This window comes from Engystomops pustulosus, chromosome 6 (assembly GCF_040894005.1).
Source record: "Engystomops pustulosus chromosome 6, aEngPut4.maternal, whole genome shotgun sequence".
Taxonomy (NCBI): Eukaryota; Metazoa; Chordata; class Amphibia; order Anura; family Leptodactylidae; genus Engystomops; species Engystomops pustulosus.
This window is the reverse complement of record NC_092416.1, coordinates 87,183,310-87,201,057: the sequence shown is the minus strand read 5'-3', so window position 1 is coordinate 87,201,057 and position 17,748 is coordinate 87,183,310. Positions and strand designations below refer to the sequence as shown.

At 44.5% G+C, this 17,748-nt stretch overlaps 1 protein-coding gene across 3 annotated transcripts in view; it reads left to right on the top strand.

Annotated features, from left to right (window-relative positions):
• Nucleotides 1-698: 698 nt before the first annotated feature.
• Nucleotides 699-17,748, top strand: part of TRPM4 (transient receptor potential cation channel subfamily M member 4) — a 65,747-nt gene continuing 48,697 nt past the window's right edge. Inside the window, exon 1 of one of the 3 annotated variants that reach the window (XM_072110245.1) lies at nucleotides 699-850. In XM_072110245.1, the coding sequence (XP_071966346.1) occupies nucleotides 797-850 (54 nt within the window). In that variant the 5' untranslated portion in view covers nucleotides 699-796. Of the gene's footprint in view, nucleotides 851-11,395; nucleotides 11,552-14,763; nucleotides 14,844-17,748 lie in introns of those variants that run through there. The other 2 variants (XM_072110247.1, XM_072110246.1) reach the window with 2 other exon arrangements.

Sequence of the window (17,748 nt, the reverse complement as noted above, 5' to 3'; positions counted from 1 at the left end):
AAGAGATTCCGTAGTGAAGATATTGGGGCACATTTACTAAGGGTCTGCGGAACGAATTTTTATGTTTTGTGCTGCATTTAAATGGGGTTTTTGGCACACGCGATCAGTTTTTTGCGCCACAACTGGGGGGGGGGGGCCCATCGGACGATCCGACGGATTCGGACAACACGCAGGATTTATCATCTCACATTGTGTGGCAAGACATGCACTCACATACACCAGTAAGAAGAAGGTGAACTCCGGCGGACCTCTGCGGGGAAGCGACACATGCAGGTTATCGAGCGCACAATCTTGGCGAATCTTGGCACTTCATCTTTGTCGGACCATCCAGATCGTGGTTCGTGACAGGACCGGATAAGTAAATTTGCCCCATCGTGTTGGTGCCCATTAAATGGTCAGTCTGGGCACAGTGCTCAGCCTGTTCATATTTATGCTGCAACTTATATTCACAGGATTGGGAAACACAATCCATCACCTCATTGATGTAAGCTAGTAAAATTTGGTAATGTCCTTAATTAGTGGATATAACCTGTACTTTCCTATTACATACGTTGCCTCAAGTAAACAATGTGATTTACAGCTGGCATGATCTTGCATGCAGGGACATAAGGAGGTGCTTTACATTGACTAAGATAGGTGGATGCCTGTCATAATTGTTCAGCATTATTCCTCCCTAATTCATACAGGAAGATTCGGGACAAACAGATACCACAGCCGAGTATTGGAGGACTGCACCACTGCATCCTAGTTATACATTTACCTCATTATCATCCACCTGTAGCACATATAACTAATAATGCACAAAGTCTTCATTGATCACCAATTATTTTGGAGACAAGTGTTTGTCCAGGTAAGAGAACTTATAATAAGTTTTAAAGTCTCTTTTTATACATTTTGTACAGACATACATATAGATCAAATGTCAGAACTAGAATCAGACTTGGAATTAGTCATAATGTATGCCATAAATATAAAAAGGGAAACAATAAAAATATCATCAGGCAATGTTATTTTATTCAGTTGTTTGTGTATTAAAAACCTGTAACATCCAATAAACATGTATAAAGACCGCATATAAAAAGTAACATCCAATATACATGTACTGTTTGTTGTAACTTCATTAGAAAAAAAATCAATTAAAAACAAGATACATAAAAGTTTAGAGGTCATAGAAGAACTTGATAAAGATGTAGCAGAATTGAGTTTTCTGTATGGCACAAGGTTTATTTTGTCAGATACAATAAGTAGTGCTTAGTTTCTTAGGTTTAGCAACAATTACGGGGAGGCATCTTCTGCTAGTCTTTTAGAGTGTCTTAGGAGCTCTTCTGTACATCAGATATATAATTGCGGCTTAGATAGTTTGATATATTTGGCTCTATGCTAATGTCTGCACTGGAGTTTCAACTTAGGTTAGGTTTTCTGGTTATTTTGTAGTCTAATTGCTGCTTACTGCATTATACTATTATGGCTCCAGGCTCCATTAACAGCTATGTAGCCGAAGCCTTTCAAACTTATTTGCATAATTGTAAAGACATTTTTGTAGAAAATAGCGCAGAAGAAGCTAAAAGAAGAGCAGATTCTACTTGGTTTGTAATCCTTGATTCTGGGGGTAGTTTCCCTTTACCGTTAATTTTAGTAGGTAGGAGGTCATGGATAGCAAATATAAGAAGATTACCACAGTCACGGGCTGTATCTATAAGTAAGAACCCCTGGTTTATCATGCTTGATTTTGATGGTAGATTTCCTTAAAGGGAACCTACCACCACGAATCTACCTATAAAGGTAGATCGGGTGGTAGGTGGATCAATAGGACGTGAGGGCTAATCCTCACGTCCCCGCAATGCTTTGAAAAGTTTTATTGCCCCAATATTCAAATTTCCTTATGCGGCTACTGGGGCGTGGAGTAGCCACATCTGAGGTTACATGGGCTACTCCACGCCCCGGTAGCCTCTTTTCTCCTACTACCGAAAATCTTCCTCGTAGCTGCGCGCCCTCGTCCGACGAATCTGCTGTCTGCGCATGCGTGCCTGTGCAGCTCCGGCTTCAGAGCAGTGACCGCGCAAACAGCAGATTCGTCGGACGTGGGCACGCAGCTCCTTGTAGCTGCGCGCTGAAGATTTTCGGTAGGAGGAGAAAAGAGGCTACCGGGCCGTGGAGTAGCCGCCCCATGTAACCTCAGATGCGGATACTCCACACCCCAGTAGCCGCATAAGGAAATTTGAATATTGGGGCAATAAAACGTTTCAAAACATTGCGGGGACGTGAGGATTAGCCCTTAAAAGGGCTATCCTTACGTCCTATTGATCCACCTACCACCCGATCTACCTTTATAGGTAGTTTCGTGGTGGTAGGTTCCCTTTAAAGCGGTTTAAGTCTGGAAGGTTAACTTTGAATTAATGCTTTTTTACTTTTTAGAATTGACTTATTATAGGTTTATTGGGATTCAATGGGGGGTAGGATTTATCATTGGGGGTTTTGTCTATGTTTGGCGTTGTTTTGGCACAGTTATGGTACAAATGCTGTTTTGCACCTTTCTATTATGCCAAATGAACATAGGACAGTGCAAAGTCACTTTGACATAGGCCCTGCTTGTACCAAATTCATTATTTGAATAGACTAGTTTTCACAATACAACCGAATGATTTGCAATTTGGTGCAAATTTCAGTTTAGGTGCAAGTTTTGCCACAAATTTACACCAGTCCCCACCCTGGTCTATGTTGCAACTTTTATTTGTTGTTTGCGACTTTTCATGCGACTGTCGCAAACAACCGACAGAGCCAAAAAAACACTGCCAGCAGATTTATCATGGGCCAAAGCCACTTTAATGAATCTGATTACAGCAGAATAGAGATGAGCGAGCACTAAAATGCTCGGGTGCTCGTTATTCGAGACAAACTTTTCCCGATGCTCGAGTGCTCGTCTCGAATAACTAACCCCATTGAAGTCAATGGGAGACTCGAGCATTTTTCAAGGGGACCAAGGGTCTGCACAGGGAAGCTTGGCCAAACACCTTGAAATCTCAGAAAATGATGGAAACACCACGGAAATGGACAGAAAACAGCAGGGGCAGCATGCATGGATGCCTCTGAGGCTGCTTAATCGCACCATTATGCCAAAATTATGGGCAACAGCATGGCGATGATAGAGTGACCGAATGAGGCTAGATAGCATCTAAAACTTCCAATAATTGACCCTGACACTATAGAAGACACTATAGAAGAGGCAGCGGCAGCAGCGGCAGGCTAGAGAGTGGCATGGCGACATACCCCAAATGGACTCAGGCTTCAAACCAATGGCTGGCAGAGAGGAACCAAAGGAGGTGAGCAAGAAGCGCTGAAATGTTTTCCTATGTGAACAAAAGGTTGACGGTATATTTAGTCGATAACACAGCATGGTGGCAACATAGTGACCACGTTCCATAACGTATCTGGTGAAACACCCGAAAAATGAGCCTGACACAGCTCGTTTGATAAGGGGACGACATGTGGAGGCAGCCATGGAGACGACTTCCATGATTAAGAGTGACTGTATGGGGCATCCATATTGCGCTGCTATGATTGAAACTTCAAGTCTCCAACATGGCGGCGACAGATGCGCCGAGTTCCATTATGTATCTAGTGAAACACCTGAAAATTCTGCCTGACACAGCTCGTTTGATAAGGGGATGATGTGCTCTATATCCTCTCGCGCTCCAGCGTCTGGGGTATAGAGAGTTGAAAGTTGCGCATGGAGACATTGGTGGACGCTGTGGAGGATCGTGGAGGCGAAATGGACAGGAAACAGCAGGGGCAGTATGCATGGATGCCTCTAAGGCTGCCTAATCTTGGGATGGAGATGGCGGTCCGCTGCCAGGCGAGCTTTCGCCTGTCCAAGCCCCTGTCTCTCGGCTCCTCCCCACCCAAAATGGGCCTGGGGGCCAGAAGCGTTTACTTTGAAAAATTATAATTTTCAAAGCAGGCGGGGTCGATTGAATATTTCATCTAGGAATAATGGAATAGCATAGCGGTTCTATTTTTAATTGTTTTTCCGGAAATGGTTCCATGATTAAGAGCGACAGTATGGGGCATCCATATTGCGCTGGTATGATTGCAACTTCACGCAAGAAGCGCTGAAATAATATCGGTAAATGATAAAAGTTTGCCAGTATATTTTGTGGATAACACAGCAGGGTGGCGACTAAGTTAACAAGTTTGATGTGGAAGCCATGAAAACAACCTAAAATTCTGCCTGACACAGCTCGTTTGCTAAGGTGACGATGTATGGAGGCAGTAAGGTAGTAGTAGATTAAAGGTGCTGCAGTTAAAACTATGTTAGTTGGATCTTGGGAAGGAGCTGGCGGTCCACTGTGAGGCGAGCTTTTGCCTGTCCAAGCCCCTATCTCTCGGGTCCTCCCCACCCAAAATGGGCCTGGGGGCCAGAAGCGTTTACTTTGAAAAAATTATAATTTTCAAAGCAGGCGGGGGCTACAAGCAGCACTTCTAAGAACCTTTTGTATAAGATCAAGTGTAGTACTGTTCTTATAAGTAATTGGCTTGGTTATGGCGGGTGAGGAGAATGTAAACAGATGCGCAAGAAGCGCTGAAATAATATCGATAAATAATAAAAGTTTGCCAGTATATTTTGTAGATAACACAGCAGGGTGGCGACAAAGTTAACAAGTTTGATGTGAAAGTCATGAAAAAAAACCCAAATTCTGCCTGACACAGCTCGTTTGCTAAGGGGACGATGTATGGAGGCAGCTATATGGATGACTTTGGGAGGCAGCTATGGAGATGATGTTTGGAGGTAGCAATGGAGACAACGTGTGGAGGCAGCTATAAAGACGACGTGTGGAGGCTGCTATGGAGACAATTAAATTTGGATAGTGCCTGTATGTGGCAGTCCAAAAAAATTTTCAAACCAGAGGAGCAGGTAGGTGGTCCTCCAGAAAAATTAAATAGATTGAGTGCCTGTATGTGGCACTCCCAAAAATTGTTTAAAACAGAGGACCGGGTAGGTGGCCCTACAGAAAAATTAAATACAAAGAGTACTATAGCTAGAGCCACTTGGCCCTGGCAAAAAATAGCCAGTTTCCTCTGCTGTAGTGTACAAAGAGGTGGAGAAGGAGGAAAATGAGGAGGAGGAGTGCATACATTATTCAGGTTGAGCTTCTTTCACCTGGTGGAGAATGGAAATCCTGAGAAATCCAGGCTTTATTCTTCTTGATAAGCATCAGCCTGTCAGCGCTGTCAGTCGACAGGCGTGTACGCTTATCGGTGATGATGCCACCAGCTGCACTGAAAACCCGCTCAGACAACACGCTAGCAGCAGGGCAGGCAAGAACCTCTAAGGCGTACAGGCCAGTTCGTTCCACATGTCCAGCTTTGAAACCCAGTAGTTGTAGGGAGCTGTGTGATCATTTAGGACGATGGCATGGTCAGCTACGTACTCCCTCACCATCTTTCTGTTCTTCTGCTGAGACTGGGGACAGGTGACAGTGTCTTGCTGGGGTGACATAAAACTGGCAAAGGCCTTGTAAAGCGTACCCCTGCCAGTGCTGGACAAGCTGCCTGCTCGCCTACTCTCCCTCGCTACTTGTCCCGCAGAAGTATGTCCTCTGCCACTAGCGCTGTCAGAAGGGAAATACTGTTTCAGCTTGTGCACCAGGGCCTGCTGGTATTCATGCATTCTCACACTCCTTTCCTCTCCAGGAATGAGAGTGGAAAGATTTTGTACCGTGGGTCCAGGAGAGTGAATACCCAGTAATCGGTGCTGGAATAAATTCTTTGAACGTGAGGGTCACGGGATAGGCAGCCTAGCATGAAATCTGCCATCTCCCAACTCGCAAGAATTCACTACCCTCACTGGCCTGACTGTCCATTTCCTCCTCCTCCAACTCCTCTTCTTCTGCCCATACAAGCTGAACAGTGAAGGACTGAGCAATGCTCCCCTCTTCTGTCTCGCCAACATTCTCCTCCTCTTCCTCCTCATCCTCCTCCACCTCCTCCGATATGCGCTGAGAAACAGACCTGAGGGTGCTTTGGCTATCAACAAGGGAATCTTCTTCCCCCCGTCTCTTGTGACGAGCGCAAAGCTTCTGATTTCATGCTGACCAGAGAGTTTTTCAACAGGCCAAGCAGCGGGATGGTGAGGCTGATGATGACGGCATCGCCAATGACCATCTGTGTTGACTCCTCAAAGTTACTCAGCACCTGACAGATATCAGACATCCACGTCCACTCCTCATTGTAGACTTGAGGAAGCTGACTGAACTGGCTACCAGTTCTGGTGGAAGTTGACATCTGGCAGTCTACAATCGCTCTGCGCTGCTGGTAAACTCTGGGTAACATGGTTAATGTTGAATTCCACCCTGTGGGCACGTCGCACAACAGTCGGTGAGCGGGCAGTTGGAGGCGGCGCTACGCTGCCCTGATAGTGGCAGCATCTGTGCTGGACTTCCTGAAATGCGCACAGATGCGGCGCACCTTCGTGAGCAAATCAGAAAGTTTGGGGTATGTCTTGAGGAACCGCTGAACTATGAGATTTAACACATGGGCCAGGCATGGCACATGTGTCAGTCTGTCGAGTTGCAGAGCCGCCACCAGGTTATGGCTGTTGTCACACACAACCATGCCTGGCTTCAGGTTCAACGGTGCCAGCCACAGATCAGTCTGCGCCGTGATGCCCTGTAACAGCTCTTGGGTGGTGTGCCGTTTATCGCCTAGAGCTACCAACTGATGGCACCATGCCCATGGATGGTAATTCGGAGGAGGAGGTGGAGGAGGAGGCATAGTAGGCCTGAGAGACCTGGACCGAGGTAGGCCCCGCAATCCTCGGCGTCGGCAGTATATGAGCAGCCCCAGGGTCAGACTCGGTCCCAGCCTCCACCAAGTTAACCCAATGTGCTGTCAGCAACATATAGTGGCCCTGCCCGGCAGCACTCGTCCACCTGTCCTTGGTCAGGTGGACCTTGTCAGAAACGGCATTGGTCAGGGCACGGATGATGTTGTCTGACACGTGCTGGTGCAAGGCTGGGACGGCACATCGGGAAAAGTAGTGGCAGCTGGGGACCAAATACCGAGGGACGGCCGCCACCATGAGGTTGCGAAAGGCCTCAGTCTCTACCAGCCTATAGGGCAGCATCTCCAGGCTAAGTAATTTGGAGATCTGGACGTTGAGGGCTTGGGCGTGTGGGTGGGTTGCACTGTACTTCTTCTTGTGCTCCAGCGTCTGGGGTATGGAGAGCTGAACGCTGCGCATGGAGACATTGGTGGATGCTGTGGAGGATCCTGGAGGCGAAGGTGTGGTTTACGCACGGGAGGTGTTTGGGCCGGGGTCCTGGGCAGGGGGCTGACTAGCAGAGGCAGCAGATGACACAGGGGAAAGAGCAGTGGTGTGCCCGGCCGGAGATGAACGGCCTTGGTTCCATTGAGTGGGGTGTTTAGCATTCATATGCCTGTGCATACAGGTGGTGGTTAAGCTGGTAGTGGTGGAACCCCTGCTGATCCTGGTGTGGCACAGGTTGCACACCAAAGTCCGTCGGTCAACTGGTGTTTCTTTAAAGAACCTCCAGACTTCCGAAAATCTAGCCCTCGCCACGGGAGCTTCACTACGTGAAACATTTGGCGCTGATGCACCAGCTCTGGCCCTGCCTCTCCATCTGGCCCCACCTCTGCCTCTTCCAACCTGTTCTCGTTGAGGACTCGCCTCCGTCTCAGAAGCACTGTGTTCACCCGGCCTATCAACCCAGCTTGGGTCTGTCACCTCATCATCCTCCGATCCCTCAGTCTGCTCCCCCCTCGGACTTCCTGCCCTGACAACAACTTCACCACTGTCTGACAACCGTGTCTCCTCATCGTTCGACACCTCATTACACACTTCTTCCACTACGTCAACAATGTCATCATCACCCACAGACTGCGACCGGTGGAAATCCTGGGCATCGGAAAAGAGCACAGCAGCAACCGGACAAGTGGTTTGTGACTCTGGGAAAGGTCCAGAAAACAGTTCCTCAGAGTATGCCGGTTCCAATGCCAATTTTCTAACCTACACTGACAGCACACAACAGGATTTTGTGCTGTGTCTGATGACTTTTAGTTTTAAAAAAAAAAAAAAGAAAAGAAAAAGCTGACTGTGCCCAATTCAATCAAACCCAATTACCCAGCAAGTATGGGTCGGGGGTAAGGTAAAACATCCAAAGGATAATACAATCAATATTGAAGAAAAAACGAATGTCCATGAGTAGGTACATATAACAATTTTTATTAGTTTCACAGATACAAAAATAAGATTAAAAACAGTTAAAAAAGCACCCTAGGTGCTCTACAGATACCCTTGTCCCCAGTGCACAATAATAGGCGGTTAAGTACATGTACACAGGCTACAATATTCGTCAATAAGGCACCATCAATACAATGTATTACATGAATATGGTAAGGTAGATATATGATATAGAAGGTGCTAGGGTAGCCACCGTTTACCTGGATGTAAGACGTTAGTGTTTGGCACTGGGGGAAAATATATAACACTATTCTAGCCCTAAGAAAGCTGGTTGGGTTCTCGTATGGCTAGTTTCTAGCCTACACTGACAGCACACAACTGGATTTTGTGCTGTGCCTGATGACTTTGAGTTATAAAAAAAAAAGAAAAGTAAAAAAAAAAAAAAAAGCAGACTGTGCCTAATTCAATCAAACCCCTAATAAATTGTCCCACTTAGGTGTTTGAGATGGATATGTGTGTCACTAAGAGCTAAATAGAACATTCGCAAGTCTCCCTGCAAATTTGTCACAATATGGTACTAGCTGCACTACTAGTGCCAGCAAGCCCAGCCACAAGCAAATAAAAAAAATATTTATATATACCGTATAAGACGACTGGGCGTATAAGACGACCCCCAACTTCTGCCCTAAAAATATAGAATTTGGTATATACTCACTGTATAAGACTACCCCTCTCCCAAATGAAAAAAAGTCTGCTTAAAACTTTGCAAAACAAACAAGAGAGCAAGTGCCTGGTGATCATAACTGTAAGCTGCGATATTAATGAAGATCCGACATGCTTCTGTAAGTGCCGCCTGTGACCCCCAGCTCTGTGACGCCGACCGCTGTGACAGGGCGGCTGCATTAGCATACAGCGCACCGCCCCGTCAGCGCGTACTAAGCCTCTTCTAATGACTGTGAGAGGCGGACTGCCGCGCATGCATGGCGGTCCCAGGAAGCAGCTCTCTGCGCGCTGACGGGGAAAAAAAACACCTCACACAGTGCGGCCCCCGTATATCCGGCGTATAAGACGACCCCCCACTGTAGCCATTATTTTAAGGGGTTAAAAAGTAGTCTTATACGCCAGTATATACAGTATATATATATAACGCTATTGTAGTCCTAAGAAAGCCGGTTGGGTTCTCGTATGGCTAGTTTTTAGCCTACACTGACAGCACACAACTGGATTTTGTGCTGTGCCTGATGACTTTGAGTTATAAAAAAAAAGAAAAGTAAAAAAAAAAAGAAAAAGCAGACTGTGCCTAATTCAATCAAACTCTTAATAAATTGTCCCACTCAGATTGAGATGTATATGTGTGTCACTAAGAGCTAAATAGAACGTTCGCAAGTCTCCCTGCAAATTTGTCACAATATGGTACTAGCTGCACTACTAGTGCCAGCAAGCCCAGCCACAAGCAAAGAAAAAAAATATATATTCTAGTCCTAACAAGGGCTGTTGGACATAAGGACATCAAATACAACATAGGAGGTATTCCGAGCTGAAGTGAGCTTTTTTTCATGTAAAACTCTCTACATCTTTGTTTGTATCCAGCTAATTTACATACAACTTCAAAGTTGGTCTTCTGGATGATGCCAGATTCGGACTGTCTAGGGGCCTGAAAGCTTTTAAAACATTGCAGCAGAGTCTGCTTGTCAATCTCTGCTTGATAGATGTTACTTACTGTACAGATTTAAAGTAAATTGCACACTGAGCTTTCCTGGTGGAATGCCTCTCCTGCCTCCTGGGTACATCATTCTATGCCGCTTCTCACTGTAGTAAGGCTTGAAGTATAACCGTCAGGGCCGGCTCCAGGTTTTAGTGGGCCCCTGGGCAACAGAGCCCTAGTGGGCCCCTTTATGGGCCGCCCTCCAGTAGTCACACTGCCCCCCCTCCCCCGCGTGGACACACTGCCCCCCCATCCCCGTGTACACATTCCTCCCCCCTCCTGTTTACACTCTGCCTCCCCACCCCCTGTATGCACACTGCCCCCCTTCTCCTGTATACACACTGCCACCCCCTCCCCCTGTATACTCACTGCCACCCCTCCCATGTATACACACTGCCCCCCCTCCTCCTGTATACACACTGCCCCCCTGCCCCCTGTATGCACACTGCCCCCCCAGTAAGTAAGGTGCCCACACAGCCCCCCAGTAAGTAATGTGCCCACACAGCCCCCCAGTAATTAATGAGCCCACATAGCCCTCCAGTAAGTAATGGGAGTTAGTGTGTCCGCAGGGGGAGGGGGGTCAGTGTGTCCACAAGGGGAGGGGGGTCAGTGTGTCTGCAGGGGGACGGGGGGTCAGTGTGTCCTAAGGGGGAGGGGGGTCAGTGTGTCCACAGGGGGGGCAGTGTATCCGCCGGGGGAGGCGCGGGGGCAGTGTGTCCGCCGGGGGAGGGGGGCGGTGTGTTCGCAGGGGGAGGGGGGGTCAGTGTGTCCGCAGGCGGAGGAGGGGGGGGTCAGTGTGTCTGCAGGGGATGGGGGGTCAGTGTGTCTGCAGGGGGAGGGGGGTCAATGTGTCTGCGGGGGGGGCAATCTGGCCACTGGAGGGCGGCCCACGAAGGGGCCCACTAAGGCTCTTCGCCCAGGGGCCCACTAAAACCTGGAGCCGGCCCTGGTTGGTAGTTAACCACCATGTCACACAGCCTATGCTAGGCCACAACTATCTCCTGTGAATCGCTGCTTTGCCATCACCATGTAGTGTGTTGCGGCCCCGTCATTTTATTGGTACTGCGTGGATGGCTAATACTAGGATTTTGATATGATTCTAATAGTCGTAGACATACCATGTTATCTAAGCACCTAGAAGCAAAGGCCTCTACTACTTAACAATGGTCAACTGCTATACAACATCAGTTTCTGGAAATTTGTGAATGAGGTGGTCTACAGTTAACACCCCCCCTCCTCCCCCACACCCCCCCCCCCCCCCGATTTAAAATAGAAGTAGGAAAACAAAGAGTTGTACATCAGGGCCAATATCAAAGTTATATGATGGGTATGAAGAAAGCCCAGTACTGTGGTGGGTCTGGGTGTCGTCACAGATCAGCCGGACAATCCTGACATACAGGTTCTCCGCAGGTGTGCATACTACAGCAGGAGAATAGGGTGGAGAAAGAGCATTGTGTCTGTAGGTGTGGCGTACAGTGTAAGCCAACACCATCCTCACACAGTTTAGAAGTTAAACTTCCTTTAGCTCCCAGCACCCGCAGCAGCAAGGAAACTGCACTGAAAAGTCCTGCTCTGATAGCAGGATCCTCGCCGGCTGTGCCAGCCACATTGGCATCTGGAAAATGGCTAACATTGCTAAAGATCAGGTAGGTGCAGAGAAGGACTTTTCTTCCTAGCCGCTGTGTGACTTGAGATGATGTTATGCTGGTCAGGTCAGGTGTGAACTTGCTGATGCTGAGCTGTGCGTGCTTGCTGTTTCATCTACTACTGTGTGGTGGCAGTCGAAATTGCTGTTTCAGGCATTTCATAGTTAATAACAGCCTTAGGCAACTTGTTATATTTGTTTTTACTGAGCTTTAATGTTTAGTGTACCGTGCCAAAAAATGCATACTTCCAGATTTAGATCATCAAGTGATAATGTACCAACAGTTTTAACCTCCTCTTAAAGGGGTCCTAATTTAAGATGGGTCAGTTAGTGTAGTCTTTTTTGAGATTGTCGCTGAGGGTCACCAAATAAAACATTTTTCATATTAGACAAGTATATACAGGTACAGATGCCACAAACATAGCCCATACCTCTACAGTAGGTACTCTGTGGAAGGTTTTATGATGCCTCTGAAGGTTTTGTATCCTCCCCTAATACAGAATGGGATGGAGAAGGGCATAACATCTCAGTGGAACATGGCAAAATATGAGTATGGTAACATATTGCTAATATGGCTGTAATATCTGATGTAGCAATATTGGAGTTGGGTATGTATTATGAAACAACTTGTTATAAGCATTAAATTGTGAGATTTAATGGTGAAAGTAAATGTTACCACCCAATTTTACTAGAGTCTTTATAAAAGTAAAACTACCATCAAAATCAAGCATGATAAACCACTTACTCATAGATCCAGGAACCGTGACTGTGGTAATCTGCTTATATTCCTATATCCATGGCCTCCTTCCTTCTAAAAATCACCTGTTAAAATTATGCTAATGAGCCACTCTGTAGAAGAGCCGCTCCATGCTGTAGCTTTTCAATCTCTTACTCTGTGCAAGAACACATCTCACACTCCCCCTTCCTCCCTCAGCACTTTCCCTCTCTGCCTGCTGTCCTCTCACACAGTGAGAGGGGAGAAGTGCTCCTGCACAGTGTAACAGTCTGTGAAGCTACAGAGCCATTTTGTCTCATTAGCATCATTTAAAAGTTTATTTTAGAAGGCAGGAGTAGATGGATAACAAATGCCTGGATCTATGAGAAAGTAACCCTGGTTTATTATGCTTGTTTGTATTTTGTTTGTAGGTTTCCTTTAAGGCAAAAAAATAATTTGATCCATTATTTGAATACACATGTATCTTTCAGTCTTTACATGTGGTCAGCAATATTTTCCTTTTATCTGAATGATTCATTTTATAAATCTTAATGAGCAAGCTTAGCTAAAACAGAAAATGACTTGAAAGTAAAGGCAAATTATATTTTTATGTCATGCAAGCAGAAATCATTTTTCAGAGCTGGAAACATGTAATCACCCTTTCTGAGACATTGGTCAGACATGAGCATGCTGTTACTAAGCTCCACCTAGGGTGAATGTATTTTATATAGTTCATATTTATACGATAGGTATATCTCTTTTTATCTAGCTGTTGCATTGAGTTACAGTGTTGAACCTAGGTTACTATTTCCAAATGCTAGAGATAGTAAGCAGTTATGAACAAAAGTATGTTTGGAATTTAACTATTTGGTTTATATGTGAAAAGGAGTGGGGTGCATGGCAAACTGTCATTTTCTACCAATTAAAGCAAAAAATGTTGCAGTCACAGATGCACATTCACATAAGCTAACCACATCTGAACAGTATGTGCAGATATCTGGGAAGGACCTAAAGTATGGTCGCCTCACCCAAAATACCTTACAAATGCCACTGGAGAAATTATTCTACATTGTATAAAGTGCAGTCAGTATTCAGGTATTTGATGACCTACACATTAATCGTACATCCAGTGTTATCTGTTCTTGCAATGTTATCTATTTTCTTGGAGTCTGATGATATTATGTCTACAACAGAGGATGTAATTAGACTAAATATCGTCTAGCTTTTTACAGTAGTTTTTGTTTCTTTTTTTCATCATTTATATCCATTCCTTTGTACGAGGTGACCACCAACAGCTGTGTTATTCTTGACATCTTATATATCAAACTTAGTTACTTTGTGCAATTGTTTCCTTTTGAATGGGATTTATTTTATATGCTTTCTTCATCCTGACAGCTGATATGAACCATGGTACCAAATGCTTCTGGGTCTGTTCATCAATACAAGGAGAAAGGGGGTTGCAGTAGGTACAACATGGCCAAACACAGGTACAGCTAACATAGAACTTTTTACTACTCAAGAGGAATTGATGGCCCTGAAGATCCAGACACTGAAAGTTTACTTAATGAGAAAACCCATAATTGAATTTAGCTACGTCTACTTGTTTTTTTAGAGGAACCACAATTTATGTAACTATTTTGCAGTGATTTCTGGGCACCTAACAGCAGTTTTAGGCAATATGAAGATTATTTAATATACTTATATATATATTTAAACTTATATAAATTTTGAGTACCCAAAAACATGGGGTAAGGGTAACATATTGCCCACGGCCTGCCTGTTGCAGAATTTCACTATAACCTATAGAAGGAACTGGCTCTGTGGCCATAAAGGCCCACACCTCGCTGCTTCACTTGAATGCCACTACATGCCATGAAAAATCCCCCCCCCCCATCAGTATTGTATCAGCACTTTTCATAAAAATAACAAAACACTGATAAATTACTTTGTAATTTTTAGGATATGCTGTTTGACTTGCATGATCATGATATTATGTCAGTCATCTGCATGTATAAATCTTATACCCTGTAATATATATACATACATATATGTGTTTCAGTTACTTTAATGGTTCCCGTGGCTTCATTTACGCTTTGTTAATGGTTGCATTCAGGAGCATACACCTGCATAAACAATTCATGGTTCATTTATCTGAATGTAGTGCGTGGCATATTATTTCTTCATGAAAAGAGGACCTTCAATGAGTCAATAAAACAATGTGCTGGATAGAGCATAGAGTCTTATGTTCAAGGCTTACCCCTAATAATTTGGTCTTTAAATTCACAGTAAATCATTTTTATTTGAGTTGTCTTTCTCTAGGCCTCCTTGGATGATAACCCTTCGACTATTGTTAGAAATTAAGTCATATAAAGTCATTCACCTTTCCTTGAATGGTCTCCACTATTCTTAGGTAATTCTCTTTGTTGACCAGGTGGAACTGGATAAACATTGCTGACTACATCTTTCAAGGATATTGACTACATATCACCCTTTGTAAACAAGATATGCTGCAAATAAGTCATGAAACTGAATGGATAGTGATCAATCTTCAGTCAATGTTAAAGGCCAAGGCAAACAGGTAGCGGTCAACATTCAACATTCATGAATGGATAAACGCTCATTCTTGGCCAGAATCAGCAGCTCTGATAGAAACCAAACATAATTGTAAGGGCAAATACAACCATGGGAGGGGGGGCGCATAGTATAAGCCACATCCCTCCGCCACGCCAATTATACCAGAAGGTTCTGGCCTCCTGATGTATCTGGTGGCCGGCTGCACTGTTGAAAAAATTTTGCTATTCCCAGTGATTATTCAGGCTGGAACAATTGCAGGCTAAAGCAAGTGCCCATTCCTGGGGCAGGAACACTACATGTTGGCCCCCTTCACGCCCCTCTACACTTACTAAAAGGGAAAGTAATCGCAATTCCTGGTGAGTCACAAGGAATGTGATTATTTCAGGGCTTGTGCACCAGAAAACTGGTATACAGACCCTGATAAATGTCCACTAACACATCCATATGTCTGGATCATGGCTCAAATACATCCACCAATTGTGCATGTTTTCCCACTTTAAAGGATGAGTGGGAGTGACACAGCTGCAGCAGTGAGCGGTGAAGTGAAAAGTGAAGTAAAATAAAGCATACAGCCCAGGGTTGTAAGGTAAGGGTGTACTTATAATATATGCAAAATAATTGACCAGTTTAAAAAAAAAAGTACATTTAGTGACTAGAGAACCCCTTTCAAACTAGAGTCCCTTCCGGCATAGTGTGTTACATAGTGGTAGACATTGCAAAGTTGGTCTCAACGTTCTTCAGGTCATTCACTTGTTCAAGGAAGATTATTAGTGGTCATTGTGACAGAGTGTCTGGAAAAGTGGTGGATAGGATAAACATTTGCCCAAGGTACCTCACAAATACATGTCTTTAAAAGTAACTTGGATGTCAGTTGTTTTGCAGGAAAAAAAACCTACTAGGGACATGTGTTGCTGGAGTTGGGATGTGAGGTGGGCCCCACTCCCTCCAGACAGTCCTGGTTTTGGGCTATCCATGTGATCTGCCTACAGCTGTGCAGTGTTGATATAAGATGAGCAGTGCTGACCCACAGGGCTCTCCCTGCACCTGGGGAACAACCCTGAGTTTGCTGCTGTGTGTTGTTTGGGAGGCTGTGCAGTAGACGCAGTCTCTGGTAGGTAGGAGAACCTATGTTCAGTTCGTTTATACTTTGTTTTGCCGCCTTTAAGTTTTTATTGAAAATAAAACTGGTTGCGGCGAGTTGAACCAAACAAACTGCGTCATTGCTGTGTCTCGCAAAAGTGCCCGTCTACCCCAAGAGACGACTACCCCACTACCTAATCCCCTTACATAATCTATGTCTACTATTTTCTAATCATTGCTCCCAGAGTTGATTTCTTCACACCAAGCTGCTTGCCTATTGCAGATTTAGTCTTCCCTTCCTGGTGCAGGTCTACAATTTTGTTTCTGGTGTCCTTCAACAGCTCTTTGGTCTTCACCATGGTGGAGTTTAGAGTCTGACTGTTTGAGGTTAGGATAGGTAATACTGATATCAAGTTCAAACAGATTACCACAGGTAATGAGTGTAGGACAAGGGAGGCATCACTACAGGTAATGAGTGGAGGACTCTCTCAGAGAAGAAGTTACAAGTCTGTAAGAGACAGAAATCTTGCATGTTTGTAGGTGACCAAATACTTATTTACCCCCATAATTAGCAACTTTTTCACCACTGTATATAGTAGGTATAGCTATATATAGACATCGGTCAGTCACATTATTATAACCCATTCTCATTGTAATACAAGTGCTGTCTGGTTCTAATTGTAGAACAACTACAGGAACTTTATCTGCTGCTGTATAAGACCTTATTGAGGAATTATGTATCACTAGAGTGCAGCATGCAATGAAGTCTTCCACATTTTTTTTCAGAGCTTTATATAAGTCTAGAAGCATAGACTCCTAACAGAGTCAATAACTAATGGGCTGATGAGATTACTTCACTTTAATAGACTTTTATAACTTCCATATAGGTATAACATTTGATCTGTCAACCCAACATACATGCATTTGTCTCTTCTTGCTCTTAATACACACGCACAATGAGCTCAGTTGTATGTCCATGCCATTTTCATGGAAAGAGCCATGGCAAATTATATCAAAAGAGAAAGCAGCTGAACTATAACTACCTTGAATCTTATCTCTGAAGCCATCTTCTGCCTGAGTACAATCCAGGAGGTCATGTACACAAAAGATGGTCAGCCAAGTCAGCTGTTGGATTTTGCCATTTTCTATCTAATAAAGCAGGCAGTTTTAAAGGGAACCTGTCAGCAGAAATTGACCTAATAAACCACTACCAGTATGTTGCCAAGCAGCTAAACACCTTCCAGGCCATGTTTCTTTCATGGTCCAGTATGGGGGCATTATCCAGAAAATCAGCTTTGAAGTAAGATGTAAATTGGAGATTTTAACACTGAAGTCAAGCTCTCTCTTCCTCAAAAAGCCCCCTTCACTGTTATTGATTGTCCTGTATCCAGAGACTTTGGTAACCAGATCTCCTGAAGTCCATTGCACCATGTCAATCACAGACTAGGAGGCATACAGAGCATCAGTGTTAACTCTCCACCTCCTTGACTTTATACAACCAATTTACCTCTCACTTCAAAGTTGACTTTCTGGATGATGCCACCACACTGGACCATGAAAGAAGCAAAAATTAGAAGGTATAACACTGTTTGACAATATACTGATAGTGTTGTATTAGGACAATTGCTGATGACATGTCCCTTTTAAGTGGACTTCTTTCAGGCAGTAAGAATTCTGTTTGGTTCTCCCTGCTATCTTTCCCCTACTATGTGGGATTCTCTTAGTGTAGAAGAACTGAAATAGTATGTATGATGCAAAAAAAGAAGTGTTCCGTAGCACATCCAGATAAAATAATGATTCTTTCCTTTATTTTGTCATCATTAAAAATT